Source organism: Mirounga leonina, unplaced genomic scaffold, assembly GCF_011800145.1.
Source record: "Mirounga leonina isolate KUSES-001 unplaced genomic scaffold, KU_Mleo_1.0 Mir_175, whole genome shotgun sequence".
In the NCBI taxonomy this organism is placed as follows: domain Eukaryota; kingdom Metazoa; phylum Chordata; class Mammalia; order Carnivora; family Phocidae; genus Mirounga; species Mirounga leonina.
Window position 1 is genome coordinate 24698440 of NW_023270453.1, and position 17629 is coordinate 24716068.

Here is a 17629-nt window from a genome sequence, read left to right on the forward strand (position 1 = left end):
AGGCAGGAGCTTAGCCTGGGCCCAGCATGCCCACTGTGGGCACACCTGCCGCAGTGTGCCCAGGGGCCACAGGAAGCCCCACCATTTGGGGTGGGATGGCCACTGACCCCCTCCCCCCTCCAGTGTCCCCAGATCATTAAAATGATTTTCATTTTCAAAACTGGCAAGTCCTTCTTCCCTGACCTCAGCGGGACTCAGGGAGGAGGAGCCCTCTCTCCAGATCCCCAAATTCTCATTCTCCTGGGCAGAGGGGAGGTTTAGCTGGAACTCAGGCAGTCTGCCGTCCCAAAGTCCCAGCTCTGTCACAGGAGGCTTTAGGGGAAACCGCTGGTGGTAATCCCCAGCCTGCAGGTCAGGCCTCGGGCTTTCCCCCTCACAGGGGTGGCCTTTGTCCCAACAGGCAGCAGGGCATTCTGCTCATGGAGAAGCCCCTCGGTCCCCTTGTGTCTCCCCCACACCTGGCCCCAAGGAGAGAACAGGAGGGGCTGACAGCCCAGCACAGGGGTGCCAGGAGCAGGCACATACCCAGCATTCCAGCCGCAGGACAGCCAAATCCCTGCTCTGTCGCCACAGCAGCGCTTCCTGAATGGGGCATGGCAGCTGGAGGAGTAGCCCTGGGCTGCTGGACTCCCTCCTCAGTCTCTGGTGTAAGACCCCCACCACCCACCTATGGCCCCTCCTCGGCCAGGCTTAGTCCTGGGCTCCAGATGCTGGCCCCCCAAGGCCTGCCTGACATACACCAAAGGCACAGGTCTACCAGCCTACGCCAGAGGTCAGAGGGCTCATCCCAGGCCCCTCCTGCCCCTGACGCCAGTGCTGAAGCCTCACCACTCCCTGGACACCCCTTCAGCTGCAGGCTGCTACATCCCTGCACACCCATGGCTCCAGGGCCTTGGCCGCCCCCACCCAGGCTCCAGCACATCGAAGGGGCTTCAGCATCAAACAGATAGAGCCTGCCCAGGCTGCCCTGCTGTGACCCTGGGACAGAAATGACCAAAGGGCCAACTTTATAGGACAATCATGAGGGTGGAAAAAGATTGTGTGTGCCAAGGGCTCGGGGTATAATAAATAGTCATAAATGCAATCTAGAAACAAAGTCGGGGATCTGGGAACAGGAGGGAGCTGCCCAAGCATCCCCCAACCCAAGCTCAGATCACACAGGGCCCAGAAAACACAGCAGAGGACTCCCCAGGCTCTGGCTATAGTGACAGCCCCTAGCGCACCCTCCCCTGATGCCCCTCAACAATGCCCCCCCCTCTAGTGGGGAAGGAGGATCTCAAAAGAAGGCACTCCCAGAAGGCCTCTCCCCTGAGCTGGCCCCTCAGCTCACACCGACCCTGGCCGCCAGCAGTGGTTTTCCTAATAGAAGCCAGGTGTGGGCCAGATGCCCTGGGCGGAAGTGGGGGGCAGGGCCACGAGAAGGGCAGCATTCCAGGCCCTGCTGCCCCCGCACCAGCGCAGAGCACAGGCACCATCCCAGCAGCTGGGAGGGGGTAGGAGCCACCCACGCTCTTCCCAGGTCTCCTTGGCCCAGAAGCCCCGTTCAGGGGGGCTCCCTCCAGAACCAGATCCTCTCCTCCTTCTTCTAGGAACTTGGGATTGGGAGCCCTTTGGACGGCAGCCACTCTCTCTCCACCTCAGCACCATCATGGTTCCTGCCCGCACCCCTCCCCCCCCCCCGCCCACTGCTTGCTGGAGGAAGAGGCAAGGAAGAAAGGAAGACAATGTTGGGCCAGGGGAGCTGGCCCCATACAATGCCCAGTTGGGGCAAGAATGGGGGTACCATGCAAAGTGCCCTGGGACCCTGTGAAAGCTGGAGATGGAGGGCCTCAGCCTCCCTCCTTCAACCTGGGAACCCCTTTCCAGGCAGAGGCTTGGAGGTCAAGCACAGAAAGCTCCAGAGGGGGGCACCGCTCATACCCACACTGTCCTGAGACAGCCACCACCGCCAGCCACAGGGCCAACCTCCCTGGGAAGCATGGCCACGGTGGGCTGGAATGGTGGGTGGGCTAAAACCACCTCTGCCTGGCTTGGTTCACCTGACAATACAGGACCTCCTTTTGGTCTTCAGCCAGTCAGAAACAGAACTGGCTGGGCTGTCTTGGCAACAAGTCGCTGTGGCCTACATGACGGGGACCCCGTGTGTGCATGTGTGCATGTGCGTGTGCGTGCTACAGGTATGGGGGGGAAGGCCCCCCACTCCTGGCTACTGCTGATCAGGTTTAGGCTGGTGAATTACCCTTGACCCCAGGTAGGGAACAAGTCCTAGAGATGGACACAGGGTATCTATGATGGGCCTGGGTTTCACTGAGGAGCTCTTTCCCTGCGCTGGCAGCAGGATCCTGATCTTTACCTTCCTCAGGAAAGAAGCCTCCTCACCTTCTAGAAAAATTTTTTAAAACTGTAAACCTACTCATCCCACTTTCTGCTTAAAACGGCTCTAACGGCTTCCCCCAACCCAGGTGACAGGCCCCTCACCACGTGCCTGGCACCGAGCTGACGTCAAATGAATGAATGATTCCCTAGTAGCTCAGTGGCTATAGCATGAGCCCAGATCCCAACACCCACTCAGGACTCAAAAGGCCCCAAGCACCCCAAGCACCATCACAGACACAAACCAAACACGCTCAGTGCCTGGGTCCCAGAGACCCCAAGTACAGAATGAGGGTCCACTGGTTATGAGACTGGAAGGGTATGGGGTGGGCAGCTGTGTCTTTCTGGCTCCTCCAAGGCTGGCCTCTGCCAACTGTGCCAGGAAGGGTAGGGGGGATGAGGGTCACAAAGAAGGAGAGGAAGCTGGAATCTCAAATTAGCTTCCTAAAGCCACAGGATGCCTCCACTGAAGGCCTGTAGACAGCCAGGCTGCACCCCACACTGTGATCAAAGTCAGGTTCTCCCAGGACCCAAAATATGTTTCCCAGTAGCAGGAGCCCACTCCCAGGTGACCCCTACACACCCACCGGGCCTTGGCCAGGGGCACGGGGTGTGGCAAAATCTCTGCCAAGAGCCTGCCCCCACCTGTACCTGCTGGAGCCACTAGAGCCTCAAGCCAGCCCCCTGCCCACAAAACTCACCTGGGAGGCCCCTGGCTTTGCTCTGGGGTCGAAGATCCGCAGCTGCTTGTCCTGAAAAAGGAGAGGAGTAAACAGAGTGCACTAGGACAGGCAGGGTCCTTAGAGGCCAGCCTGTCTCCTCCACCCACAGGCTGTGATGGCCCCACCTCCTAGTACACAGGGCTGGCACCACGCACCAGGGGACCCCTCCCCAGCCTGGTTCCTTCTCATTGTAGGGGGCAGGCCCCCGTTCCTGCCCCAGTCACCCACAATAGAGAACTCAGAGACAGGAGTTCACAATCCCTGAGCACCTACTGTGTGCCAGGCCTACTACCCGCACGATCTCTCCCCATCTTTCCAACCACCTTATGAAGTGGTGCTATCACCATGACCCCTTCACAGATAAACTGTGGCCCAGAACCAAACTCTAGGCTACCAGCTGGTAATTTCCTGGCCCTGTGTTCAGCCCAGCCCAGAGGAACACAAAAGATGATACCATTTCTACATCTAAAGAACCTGGTGTCTAAGCAGGATGGCGAGCTTACACATCCTAACCATCACTCAGCATACGGTTACTGATGCAGATTACCTAAGGGTGAAGATAAGAGTAGATCAAAAGATAAATATATATATTATATATGTATATATATGTCAAAATAAAATGCCCATACTTTGCATAAGGACTTTATTCCTGTGGAATAATCAGTGTGTGCATGCGCAAATGTACATGCATAAAGAAGTGGGGGAGAGAGGGGGCAGAATTTGTATCCACTGACTACTTACAGGCTTGGCCGTGATAAATTGTTAAGGGCTACAAGGAAGGTGCAGAGTAACATGGATGGTGTGATTCTGCTGCAGCAAAAATAAACATAGATCTCTATTTGACCACATTCCTGTAGCTTTTGCAAGTTTGCTGAGCAAGAAGAAAGGTCTCGAATAGCATGCGCTGTGCATTAGTGCTGGGTACCGGGGAGGGGGAAGGTGAGGGGTGATTAGCCTTTCCTGTTTTCTTTCTTTCTTTTTTTTTTTTAAAGATTTTATTTATTTATTTGACAGAGACAGCGAGAGCAGGAACACAAGCAGGGGGAGTGGGAGAGGGAGAAGCAGGCCTCCCGCCGAGCAGGGAGCCCGATGTGGGACTCGATCCCAGGACCCTGGGATCATGACCTGAGCCGAAGGCAGTCGCTTAACCAACTGAGCCACCCAGGCGCCCAGCCTTTCCTGTTTTCATCTTAGCACAGTTCTACCTTGTTTCAATCAGCATGGATTCATATTTTGAAAAACAATGAACCAAAAATGAACAATTGGAATTTGAAATGAAAAGCACAATACCATTTCCATTAGCACCAAAAAATCTGAAACACTTGGCTATAAATCTAACAAAATACGTACAAGATCTATGGGAAGGATACTACAAACCTCTGATGAAAAGAATCAAAGAACTAAATAAACGGAGAAATATTCCATGTTCATGGATAGGAATACTCAATACCGTCAAGACGTCAGTTCTTCCCAAGTTGATCTACAGATTCAACAAAATCCCAATGAAAATTCTAGCAAATTATTTTGTGGTTATCAACAAACTGATTCTAAAGTTTATATAAACAGGCTTAAGATTCAAAACGGTCAACACAATACTGAAGGAGAAGACTAAGTCGAAGGACAGATAATGCCCGACTTTATTCTAAAGCTCTGTTAACCAATCCAGTGTGGTATGGGCATAAGGACAAATAGACCGAAGGAAGAGAACAGACGGCCCAGAAACAGAACCCCAAAAATACAGTCAACTGATCTTTGACAAAGGAGTGAAGGCAATACAATTGGGAAAAGACAGTCTTTTCAACAAATGGTACTGGAACAACTGTACATCCACAAGCAAAAAGATCAATCTACACACAGACTTTACATCTTTTACAAAAATCAACTCGAAAGGGATCAGACTTAAATGTGAAATACAAACCTACAAAAGCTCTAGGAGATAATACAGGAGGAAATCTCAGTGACCCTGGATTTGGCAATGACTATTTATCTATTTTTAATTCACTTTCTCTTCTTGTTTAAAAAAAATTTTTCTTTCTTTATTGGAGAGAGAGAAAGAGAGAGTGTGCACAAGCTGGGGGAGGAACAGAAGGGGATGGAGAGTGAGGTGGAAAGAATCTCAAGCAGACTCCACACTGAGCATGGAACCCGACATGGGGCTCAATCTTACAACCCTGAGGTCATGACCTGAACCAAAATCAAGAGTTGGACGCTTAACCAACTGAGCCACGCAGGCGTCCCTGGCAATGACTTTTTAGATACATCGAAAGTATGATCTATGAAGGATTAAACTAGATTTCATTAAAATCATAAACTTCTGGTCTACAGAGACACTGTTAAGAAAATGAAAAGACAAGCCAGAGACTGGGAGAAAATATTTGCACAGCATGTAGAGGAGAAAAGATTTGTATCCCAAATATACAAAGAACACTTAAAACTCAAAAATAAGAAAACAACCCAATTTAAAAGGTGGGCAAAAGACCTGAATGAACACCCCACCAAAAAAGATACACAAGATGAAAAGTGAACACATGAAAGATGTTTAATATCACATCTCATTAGGGAATTATAAACTAAAACAACAGTGAATTACCACTGCACACCTATTAGAATGGCTAAAATTTTAAAAAATGATAACACTGAATGCTGGCAAGATTATAGAGCAACAGAAACTCTTATTTGCCGATGGGAATGCAAATGGAACAGCAACTTTAGAAGACAGCCTGGCAGCTTCTTACAAAGCCAAAAATACTCTTGGGGCACCTGGGTGGCTCAGTTGGTTAAGTGTCTGCCTTCAGCTCAGGTCATGACCCCAGGGTCCTGGAATCAAGGCCCACGTTGGGCTCTCTGCTCAGTAGAAGCCTGCTTCTCCCTCTCCCTGCCACTCCCCCTGCTTGTGCTCTCTCTCTCTACCAAAAAAATAAATAGAATAAAATAAAAATCTTTACAAAGCCAAAAATACTCTTAAAATATGATCCAGCGGGGCATCTGGGTGGCTCAGTCGTTAAGCGTCTGCCTTCAGCTCAGGTCATGATCTCAGGGTCCTGGGATCAAGCCCCATCCTGCTCAGCAGGAAGCCTGCTTCTCCCTCTCCCACTCCCCCTGCTTGTGTTCCCTCTCTCGCTGTGCCTCTCTCTGTCAAATAAATAAATAAAATCTTAAAAAAAAAAAAAAAGATCCAGCAGTTATGCTCCTAAGTATTTACCCAAATGAGATATCCAGGGGCACCTGGGTGGCTCAGTTGGTTAGGCATCTGCCTTTGGCTCAGCTCATGATCTCAGGGTCCTGGGATCAAGCCCTGCATGGAGTCCCACATGGAGCCCCATGTCAAGCCCTGCCTCAGGCTCCATGCTCAGTGGGGAGTCTGGTTGTCCCTTTCCTTCTGCTCTTCCCCTTGCTCATGCGAGCACGCACATGCTCTCTCTCTCTCTCTCAAATAAATAAAATCTTTAAAAAAGAACCTATACCTCTATAAATGTTTATAACACCTTTAAAGTTGCAAAGAACTGGAAGCAATCAACGTGCTCCTCAACAGCTAAACAGATAAACTGTGGTACATTCACACAATGGAATATTATTCAGTGATATAGAGAAAGAGTAAGAAGCCAAACCATAAAACTCCTAGAAGAAACATAGGGGAAAAACTTCATGATGGATTTGGTAATGATTTCTTGGATAGGACACTAAAAGCACAGGGAACAAAAGCAAAAACAGACAAATGGGACTATATCGAACCTAACTTTTGTTCCTCAGAAGATGCAATCAACAGAGTAAAGAGTCATCCTAAGGGATGGGAGAAGACTTTTGCAAATCACATACCTGATAAAGGATTAATATCTAGAATATATGAAGAATTCACACAACACAACAAAATTGAATAACTCTACTTAAAAAATGGGCAAAGGACTTGAACAGGTATTTCTCCAAAGATAGACAAATGGTCAAAAAGGTAAGAAAAGATGTTCATCATCACTAATCATCAGAGGAATGCAAATTAAAACCACGATGAGATATTGCCTCACATCCATTAGGACGGCCACTATCAAAAACTCAGGAAACGGGCGCCTGGGTGGCTCAGTTGGTTAAGCGACTGCCTTCGGCTCAGGTCATGATCCTGGAGTCTCAGGATGGAGTCCTGCATCGGGCTTCCTGCTCAGCAGGGAGTCTGCTTCTCCTTCTGACCCTCCCCCCTCTCATGTGCTCTCTCTTTCTCATTCTCTCTCTCAAATAAATAAAACCTTTAAAAAAAACAAAAACAAAAAAACTCAGGAAACAACATGCCTTGGCGAGGATGTAGAGAAGTTGGAGCCCTCGTGAGCTGTTGGTGGGCAAGTAAGATGGTGCAGCCACTGTGGAAAACAGTGTGACGGTTCCTCAAAAAAGTAAAAATAGAATTACCTTATGATCCAGCAATTCCACTACTGAGTACATCCCCAAAAGAAGAGAGAAGAGGTCACACAGAGCACATTATTATTCCCAGCACTCACAGCACTGTTCTGCACAACGGCCAAGAGGTGGGGGTCACCCAAGTGTCCACGGACAGAGGAGTGGGTAAACACAGTGTAGTATACATGCACAATGGAATATTATTCGGCACGAAAAAAGGAATCCTGTCACATGCTACAACACAGAGGAACCTGGAGGACATTATGGTAAATGAAATAAGCCAGTCACAAAAGGACGAACAGTACATGATTCCACCTACATGAGGTATCTAAGCTGGTCAAAATCACAGATATGGAGGGTAGAATGGTGCTTACCAAGGGCGGCGGGGGGGGGGGGGGGCAAAGGGAAGCTGTTGTTTAATGGGTATGGGGTTTCAGTTCGGGGGACCTGTTTCACAACAATGTAAGTAACCTTCACTTTACTGTCTACTTAAAAATGGTTAAGATGGTAAATTTTATGACGTGCTTTTTACCACTATAAAGAAATAGCTGTCAATGCACAAAAAGACACGGAAGGCCCATAAATGCACATTACTAAGTGAAAGACGCCAATCTGGAAAGGCTACATGTTGTATGATTCCAACTATATAACACTAGGGAAAAGGCAAATCTCATGGAGACAGCAAAAAAGTCAGTGGTTGCCAGTGGTTTGGGAGAGGGAGGGAGGGACAAAGGCGTGAAGCCCAGGGCACTTTTAGGGCAGAGAAGCTATTCTGAACAATGCTGTAATGTGGGTGTATGATGTCGTGTATTTGTCAAAACCCCGACAATGCAACAGCAAGAGTAAACCCTAGTGTAAGTTCTGGCCTTTAGTCAATGTAGCAATATTGGTTTAACTATAACAAATGCATCACACCAACCAACATGAGACCAGATGTGGGGAGGAGGGATACAGGAACTCTTGGTGCTATCTGCTCAGTTTCTGCCTGGTTCCCGCCCAGGTGCTTGGGATGCAGGGCTAGCAAACAGTCCCTGCCGAGTACTGGACTCTGCAACCCACAGGCGGTCACAGGGAACTTCGGGGAGAAACTCAGACCTGAGATGAATCTCCAAGGACAAGCAGAGCTTGCACTGGGAAGGGAAAGGTATTCACAGGAAGTGGAAATGCATGAACAAAGATGTGGAAACAGGAACTTGCTGACACGTGACATGAAGGGGAAGACAAGGCCATGCAAGGAGAGTAGACGGTGGGAATGGAGGGGGTGGTGGTTGAGTGCACAACTGGACAAGGGGGGGCCAGCCTGGGGGCCTCGAAAGCCTGGCCTCCCCCGGCAGGCCAGTCCCAGGTCTTCCTGACGCACCTGGCGGGGTCCCAGGGGTCTTGGGTCACTCCTGGCAAAGCCTTCCCAGCTGCCGTTTCCTGAGCACTTGCTGTGTCGATGGGAAGCAGGCACAGTCCAGGAACTGGCTAGCTGTGCAGCAGCACCAATCCACACCACTCCGCAGCTCTGGGCTCAGGAGGATGCGGTATCGAGACAGAAGAGGACAGAGACACACACAGGACCGAAACAGGCAGAAAGAACCGTGAAACACGGAGAGAGACGGAGACAGATGGAGAAGACAACTAGAGATGGAGAGCAGAGACAGGGCAGCAAAAGGCGGAGAATAGGGAGAGACAGCGAGACAGTGAGAGACAGAGGATCTTGAGAGATGATAGGCAAGAGAGAATGCCTCCTTGGGGCGCCTGGCTGGCTCAGTCCGTGGAGTGTGCGACTCTTGATCTCAGGGTCGTGAGTTCAAGCCCCACGTTGGGTGTGGAGAGTACTTGGAAATAAAATATAGAAAAAAAAAAAAAAGAGAGAGAGGATGTCTTCTGGCAGCAAGGGCCACTCTCAGCTAAGCGACAGAGCCAACTCCACCACTTAGGGGCTCCGTGACCCAGGCAAACCCCTGAGCCCTAGGAAGGAAGAGGACGACTGATGGCAGCACCTCTCAAGGGTCAAAGTCCCAATTCTTGCCACCCCGGGTCTCCCCAAAGGCAGCCAGGCCAGCAAATGCCAGAGTTCGACAATGGATCCACACCAGGGGTCATACTGGGCACCAGAGGCCGGGCTGTGGCAGAGGGGGTAGCACTGGGCTTTGGAGATGCACAGACAGCTGGGCTCACAGGCACAACCAGACCCCGTGGAGCCGGAGCACCGCTGGCCTGGCCATCCGTGGGGCCGGCGCGCCCCCTAGCGGCTGCTTTAGCTGGAGGCGCGGGGAGGGGAGCAGGAGGGGGAGGGAATCAGGGGTCCTGAGAGGTAGAACCAGCCAGCCAGGTGGGAGATGGTGTGGACAGCGGGAGGCTCTGGGAGGAAGCAGAGTGTTTCCCACACCCCACCCGACTCAGGCAGCCCTGTATGTAAACCAAGAGCCCAGCCTGCCACCAAAGGCTAAGCAGAGCTCAGGCTCCTTCCTGTTGAGGGCAGGCCCACTCACTGGCTCCCTCAACATGCTCAGGACAAACCCACAGGCACCTCATCCTGACCTTCAGTCATGGGGGTGACCTCCCCTTCTGCACATTCCCCAAAGGTTTTGGCATATGACATACCCACCCAGGATTCTGAGGACCCCCCCTTTATAGAAGAGGGTGGCAGTGAACGCGGGACTGTGGTGCCCCCCGAGACGGCACTGACAGGTCATGGGAGTGGAGGTCACACCCTGTTGGGACAGCGTCCCCTCCAGGACGCTGCACCCAGACAACAGCATTGTAAGGTGCTGTGTCCCCACAGGTGGAGCACCTAGGTCCATGAACAGCAGGGCAGGGGGGAGGGCTCCACTCCAGCAACCCACTCAGGAAATCTGCATTTTTCCTCCCTACAACTTTAGGTTCTCTGGGTCTAGAGGGGACAGGAAGTTCCACTGGCCTGAGCTGTGGCCTCATCACACTCATCCTTCCTCAGGGGACACCAGCAGGCCAGAAGCTGAGTCATCACACCAACAGGAGGGGGCAGGACACAATGGGGCACTCTGCAACTGGGTCGCTCTTCAGCCCCCACCCACCATCCAAACTAGGTGGTAAGTGGGGCTCAGATCCCTGGGGAGGAGGGGTTGGACAGCTCCTGCACACTTCCGCAGTAAACCCTGTGCATGAAATCTCCAAACCTGACACCTCTTCCCCATGCTCTAGGTCCTCCTCCTGGTCACCAAGGCTTGGAGCCCGACCACCCCCTCTCCTGGGGGCTGCAACACTCCTCACAGTCTCCTCATGTCCCCTCCTGTCTCACCCCCACAGTGCCACCCCCCATGCTGTGCCCCCCACACCACGCCCACTGCTCTCACTTGGCCTTGTACGTGCCCTCAGCCCATCCCACCTTCCTTTACCTGCAGCTGCCTGCAACTCCTCACCAGGCTGCAGAAACCCTGGGAGACATCCCTGCATCCTAATCCATCGCTTTGTAGCCTCGGCAAAAACAGAATCAACCATGCTGAGCTGTGAGCTCTATGGAAAGAAGGTGCCTCTCTGACTGCTCCACAGGCAGTGATCCACGTCAAGCCTCTAGACACCTGACCCTCAGACATCCTGCCTGGGGCTGGGGTGGGGGGCCTGGGACAGAGAATGTAAGACCCAGAGGAGCCACCTCTCCTGGCCACAGCCTACACTGGTCTCGGGGGCTGCAGCTACTAAGTGAAGGGCCATCCAGGTCATATCCACAGGCGCGAGGTGCGCAACTGGTGGGACCCCCCTCACAGGCAGCAGTCTGGCCTAGTGGCCAGGGAGCTCTAACAGAGGTGTCCCCCGCTTGCCCTGAGCCCCGCAGCTGGCTTCCTCCCTCCCTCTCCAGGGCCATGGTCCAGGCAGGCTGGTCTGTACAAGGGCTGCTATGGCCAGTCCCTGCTCAAAACATTCATACAGGAGACCACAGCTACCCCTCCTGTGAGGATGCTGCCCTCCTCCGCCCAGGGCGGCTCTGCCACTGGGGAAACCACAGCGCCTTCCTGCCACCCCCCATCACAGCTGCCCAGCTATCATGTGGCTGCAGATCTGATCCCTGCCAGGTCCCACTGGGGCTGTCAGGCCAGAGAAGGGCAGGCAGCCCAGAGCCCGGGCCCTGCCCCAGTGGCCGGGCTTTCACCTGCGGAACCAGTACTCCTGCTGCCCCCATTCTTCAAGTGAGGAGCGCAGGCTCAGAGAGCAGGTCTGCTCACCTACAGACACACAAGTCTCCTCCCAAAGTCCAGCCTGCAAAGCACAGCCTCCATGAGAGCTGGCTTTACTCCTCTGGAAGACAGCTGGCTAAAATCTATCAACCACCTTACCAATCTTCATGGCCTAGAAGCTAGCAATATCCCTGGTAAAAATCTAGATCAGGGGTGGGCAAGCTAAGGCCCACAGGCCAAATCAGCCAAATCCAACCCCAGGCCTGATTCAGCAAATACAGTTTTACTGCAACGTGCACACGCCTACCCACTGACATTTTGTCTGTGGCTGCTTCCTTGTTACAAGGTGGTGGTGCCGACAGATACAGTGTGGCCGGCAAAACCCAAAGTACTTACTGTCTGGTCCTGCAGGGAAGTTTACCAGCCCCTGCTCTAAGCTAAGTCATGTTGAAAACAAAACCCAAAAAACAAAAGGCAAAACAAAACAAAACAAAAAAACAAAAACAATTTATTTTTTAAAAGATTTTATTTATTTGGGGCACCTGGGTGGCTCAGTCGGTTAAGCGTCTGCCTTTGGCTCAGGTCATGATCTCAGGGTCCTGGGATCGAGCCCCACATTGGGCTCCCTGCTCAGCAGGGGGTCTGCTTCTCCCTCTCTCCCTCCCCACTGCTCGTGCTTGCTCTCTCTCTAGCTCTCAAATAAATAAATATTTTTTAAAAGATTTTATTTATTTGACAGAGAAAGGAAGAGCAGGGGAGTGGCACAGAGAGAGGGAGAAGCAGGCTCCTCACTGAGCAGGGAGCCCAATAAGGGGCTCGATCGCAGGACCCTGAGATCATGACCTGAGCCGAAGGCAGACGCTTAACCGACTGAGCCACACAGGTGCCCCAAGAAACAAAATCTATATACAAATATATTCAGATATTACAATTTATAAAAACAGTAAATTGGTAAACCTATACGATATTTTGTATGATCGTTGTTTAGTTACTGATGAACTGAAGAACATATTTATTATGCAGAACAGAATGCAGGGTAGAGTAACCTGGAGAGCATGATCTCCACACATACAGAAAGAGATGCCTCGGAAAAGATGAGACAGAAAGATGTCAAAATGGTGACTGGTGTTGTCCCTGGGTGGGAGGATCGCAGGTGATGTTTCTTCTTTAGTTTTCCCCTGCTCTCCCAAATTAGTAAAACAAGCACAAACGACTGTACTTTGGTCACCATAAAATAAGAATTTCCCGAGAGCATCTCTGTCCCTCCCTCTAGGTCTCCTTCAGTGCGCCTCTCACACACGAGTGAAGGGCGTGGAAATGCAGGGCACAGAGGGCTTCTCATTGGAGGGGGCGGTCACAGCCCAGAACCCTGTCCAGCTGCCTGGAACACCTGTCCCCTCCTCCTCAGTGAGGGCAGGCCCAACCTTACTGTCCCTGGGAAGCCGTGCTTGCCCGCATGGAACCTGAGCAAGCAAACCACACCATGCTGTGTGACCACCCCGCCTTCCAGCAGGGGCTCCTTGGGGGCTGGCAGCCCCATGGACCCCAGAGCACAGGCCAATGTCTAGAACCTACTGTCTGATGAACCAAATGGGGAAAAAGCTGATTTAAAAAACTGGGTGGGCGGGTGTCTGGGTGGCTCAGTCGGTTGAGTGTCTGACTGATTTCAGCTCAGATCATGATCTCAGGGTCCTGAGATTGAGCCCTGTATAGGGCTCCAAGCTCAGTGGGGAGCCTGCCTGACATTCTCCCTCTCCCTCTGCCCCTCCCCCTGCTCGTGCATGCTCTCGCTCTCTAAAATAAATTAATAAATCTTAGGAAAAACCCTGTGAAATGGCGCTTCTAAGAAGGCAGAGAAATTTGAAAAGAGGATTCCCCAAGTATGCAGACCCACATTTTCTCCCTCAGAGAAGCCCCTGACACCCCCCCAGCGAGCCCCCAGAGGAGCCCTTGCAGACTCCCATGTCCTTCCATACTGCATGTGTGGCTCTAGGACGCAGCACATCCCCAAAGGTCCCGAAGCTCACCCATCTCCCCAATCCAACAGATAAGCGCTATTCACCCCTCAGCCGACTCTTCCTGGTGTCCCCAGCCACCTCCCTCGGGGACCCTGTCACCCTGGCCCTCAGAGCATAGACCGCCAGCCCTGTCTTGGCTTCCTTCCTGCCACGGCGTGGCTCCTTCCGTCTCCCACACAGGTTCTGACCCTTCCTTCAGGGCCTCTACTACCCCCAGGAGGCGTCCTGTCCTCCCTTTTAGATACTGCCTGTCCCTGCAATGTTCTGTCCACACTGCAACTGGGGAGCTTTCAAAATACAAATCCGCTCACCTCATGCCACGGCCCCCTCTGGCTTTAAACGCCCCAGGGTCTCCTGCTGCTTCTACAGTAAGCATAACCCTGTACACACGACTCCAGCCTCACCCACTGCTCTCTGCACCCAGCCCCTTCTAGGCCTGCACCTGTCGCTACACTGCCCAGCTCTCCCCACCCAACCCCAGTAACTCTTCCTTTGGGGCCCCTGCCTGAGGCCAAGCCTCCTGGCCTCTCAACCAGCTCAGAGCTCCTCATGTCCCTCTCTCAGAGCCCGTGTCACGGCTCACACTGATCTTTTCATCTGTAAGAGGCCTTGGCCCATGTCTGCTACTCTCACCAGCAGGGGACCAGGTGGGCACAGGGCCTGGCGTCAGTGAGGACACCGAGGCCTGCGGACTGGGTGTGAGGGCCAGCACAAAGCCCTGTGTATGGACGCTGCTCCACACGACGCTCTGGAAAGGACAGTAGTGTGGACAAAGCACACAGCAGCCAGATGAGGCTGGCTGAGGATGGAGGGGAGTCCAGTACACAAAACAGGGCCGGGGGGGAGGTTGGCATGGGGCTTAACTTGAGCCCCTATCTGAGAGGGACCCCAGGCCCTGGTACTGAAGGGGTGTGGGGGTTTCCAGATGCAGGTGTGAAGCAGAAAGTGTGAGGGCAGCTGAGGTGAGGGGATTCACAAATGCCCCTGACCTGAGTGCTTTTCTGCCCCATAAATCTCACCAAGCCCGCCAGGTACAGCCCAGGACATGTGCTCCTCAACACAATATCCCGGCACAGAGCCGGGCATGCCTCAGTCCCCACCGTAGGCACTTCCCTAAGACTCACCGCCCAGCTGCTTACCTTGCACATCGTGCCCACCAGGGCTCCGTCCCGGCTCCAGACGGCACCCAGCACCAGGTCCCCGTGGGCCGCCAGCTCTGTAGAGAAGCAGCCAAGGTCAGGAGGGGGCCCAGGGTCTCCCCACCCTGTCCTGGGCAATGCGGGCACCAGTGAAGTGGGTGCAAGAGGGCCTAGCTTGGGGTCACGCCCAGGGCAGAGGCAGCAGCTTGCAAGGGTCTCTCTCCAGCAGGAGGAGAAAGGGCAGCACCTCCTTCCAAACCCACTGCACTGCGTCTGGACTTCTTCCTTCAGCCCTGCCTGCATCAGGCCACGCTTCTACTCAAAAACCTTCTGGGCCTCCCTGCTCCTTACTCAGCCTGGCTTTCACGTCCCACCCAGGCTTACTTCCAGTCACTCACCAACACACCCCGACTGACACACCAGCCCATAGCCAAGCCACATACATTCCCACCCTGGGCATCTGCTTGGGCCATCCCTGCTCCTCCCCCAGTGTGACAGTTTTAAAATATGTCCACAGGGGCGCCTGGGTGGCTCAGTTGGTTAAGCGACTGCCTTCGGCTCAGGTCATGATCCTGGAGTCCCGGGATCGAGTCCCGCATCGGGCTCCCTGCTCGGCAGGGAGTCTGCTTCTCCCTCTGATCCTCCCCCCTCTCATGTGCTCTCTCTCTCATTCTCTCTGTCTCAAATAAATAAATAAATAAAATCTTAAAAAAAAAAAATTTTTTTTAAATATGTCCACAAATTATGTGATGCTCATCCTATTATAGGTTGAATTGTTTACCCACAAAAAGATGCTAGGACGCCTGGCTGGCAATGTTGGAAGAGCATGCGACTTCTCGGTCTCAGGGTAGGGAGTTCGAGCCCCACACTGGGTAGAGAAATTACTTAAAAATAAACAAATAGGGGTGCCTGGGTGACTCAGTTGTTAACCATCTGCCTTCGGCTCAGGTCATGATCCCAGGGTCCTGGGATCGAGCCCCTTGTCGGGCTCCCTGCTCCTCGGGAAGCCTGCTTCTCCCTCTCCCACTCCCCCTGCTTGTGTTCCCTCTCTCGCTGAGCCTCTCTCTGTCAAATAAAGAAATAAAGTCTTAAAAAAGATAAAATAAACAAACTTAAAAAAAAAATGCTGACATCCTAACCCTCAGCACCTGTGCTGTACCTTTCTTTGGAAACAGGGTCTTTGTGGAAGATCAACTTAAGCTGATATCGTTAGGGTAGGTCCTAGTCCAGTAGGACTGGTCCTCGTGAAAAGGGAAATTTGGACACAGAGTCGGACGTGCACAGAGAAAAGACGATGCAAAGACACGGGGAAGACACCACGTACAAGCCGAGGGACACCTGGGGGGCCTGGGACAGACTTGCCCTCATTGCCCTCGGAAGGCACCAGCCCTGTCCCAACCAACCCCTGGGTTTCAGACTTCTGTTCTCCAGACTATGAGACAGGAAGTTTCCTGTTATTTGAAGTCATCCAGGTTGTTGTCCTTCATTACAGCAGCCCTAGGGATCTAACGCGCCCTCCCTTCAAAACATGAAGCCTAATTCCCTTCGTCTTGAGTGTGAGCAGGACTTAGTAACTCGGTTCTAACGAAGAGAGTCTGGTATAAGTGGAGGCATGTGACTTCCGAAGCTGGGCCATGCAAGGCACTGCCGCTTCCTCCCTGCTCCGCCCCCCGTGGATGGTCCACCAGACGCAGCCAGCCGCCATGCTGCAGGGAGCTCACGCAGCCCAGGGAGAGGCCCCGTAGCGGGGACTGAGGTGTCCTGCTCACAGCCAGCACTGTATCTGTGAACCCTCTGAGAAGCTGAGCCTCCTGCCCCAATCTAGTCTTCTGATGAGGGAGCCAACATCTCAACTGCAACTTCATAAAAGACCCTGAGCATGAAGCACCCAGCTGAACAGCTTCCAAATCTCTGACCCTCAGAAACTGAGAGATAATAAATGTTCATAAGTATTTTAAGCCTCTACGTTCTGTGATAATCTGTTCTGCAGCAGCAGATAACCACTTTGCCCAGGCTTCCTGCCCCGGGATTAACCCCAGCCCTGCTGCCCACCTGCTCTGTGGCCTTGGGCCTGTTGTTTAACCTCATCTGTGACATGGGAATGGCAGCGCTGCCCAGTGGCACCACTGTGCCGAGTCGGCAGGAAGCCCTCAGCACAGCGCCGGGCCTGCGAGGGCTTGAGACACAGCAGTTACAGCTGGGTGACCCCCCTGATGACAGACTACCTGGTCCCCTCTGCTTCAAAGGTCAGGCTGGTCTCCTGGATAGTACCAGGAGCTGGGTGGTTCACACTACCGACGGCCCTCAGTTGGCCTCTTTGTCCCAGCCCCAGAGGTGGGGACCTCACCTTGGTGAGCCTGGCCCAGCCTGGACACTCCGCACAGCCCTAGAAGGCAAGGCCGTCTTTTAACTCTCGGAGCCTGTGTCTTTGCCCTAAAAAGGGGATGAGAGTGTCAGGGCCTCAGCAGAAATGATGCCGTGGTGTCAGCACAGAATACCAGGCGTCCACATGGATCACAGGGTCATAACCATTCACTGAGGAATCTGACCCAAAGCTGTCATCATCTATGCTGGTCTGAATGTTTGTGTCCCCCCACATGTTGAAGCCTGACTCTCGCTGTGATGGTGTCTGGAGGCAGGGCCTCTGAGAGGTGACTGGGTCACGAGGGTGGAGCCTCCTGAACCAGATCAGTGACCTGATAAGAAGCCCTGAGCGCCCCTTCGTCCCTTCAGCTGTGAGAATACACAGTAGGACGGCCATCGGTGACCCAGGAAGCAGGTTCTCACCAAACACTGAGTCGGCACCCTGATCTTGGATGTCCAGGCTCCAGAACCACGAGCGATGAATTCCC

At 52.8% G+C, this 17629-nt stretch overlaps 1 protein-coding gene across 3 annotated transcripts in view; it reads right to left on the reverse strand.

The window, feature by feature from the left end:
- CORO7 (coronin 7) overlaps window positions 1–17629 on the reverse strand; it is a 58025-nt gene that overhangs the window by 31151 nt on the left and 9245 nt on the right. For all 3 annotated transcript variants that reach the window (XM_035022147.1, XM_035022145.1, XM_035022146.1), the window contains exons 6-7: window positions 14778–14854; window positions 3075–3125 (exon numbers count right to left, since the gene is read on the reverse strand). In XM_035022147.1, coding sequence (XP_034878038.1) covers window positions 3075–3125; window positions 14778–14854 — 128 coding nt within the window. The remainder of the gene's footprint in view (window positions 1–3074; window positions 3126–14777; window positions 14855–17629) is intronic.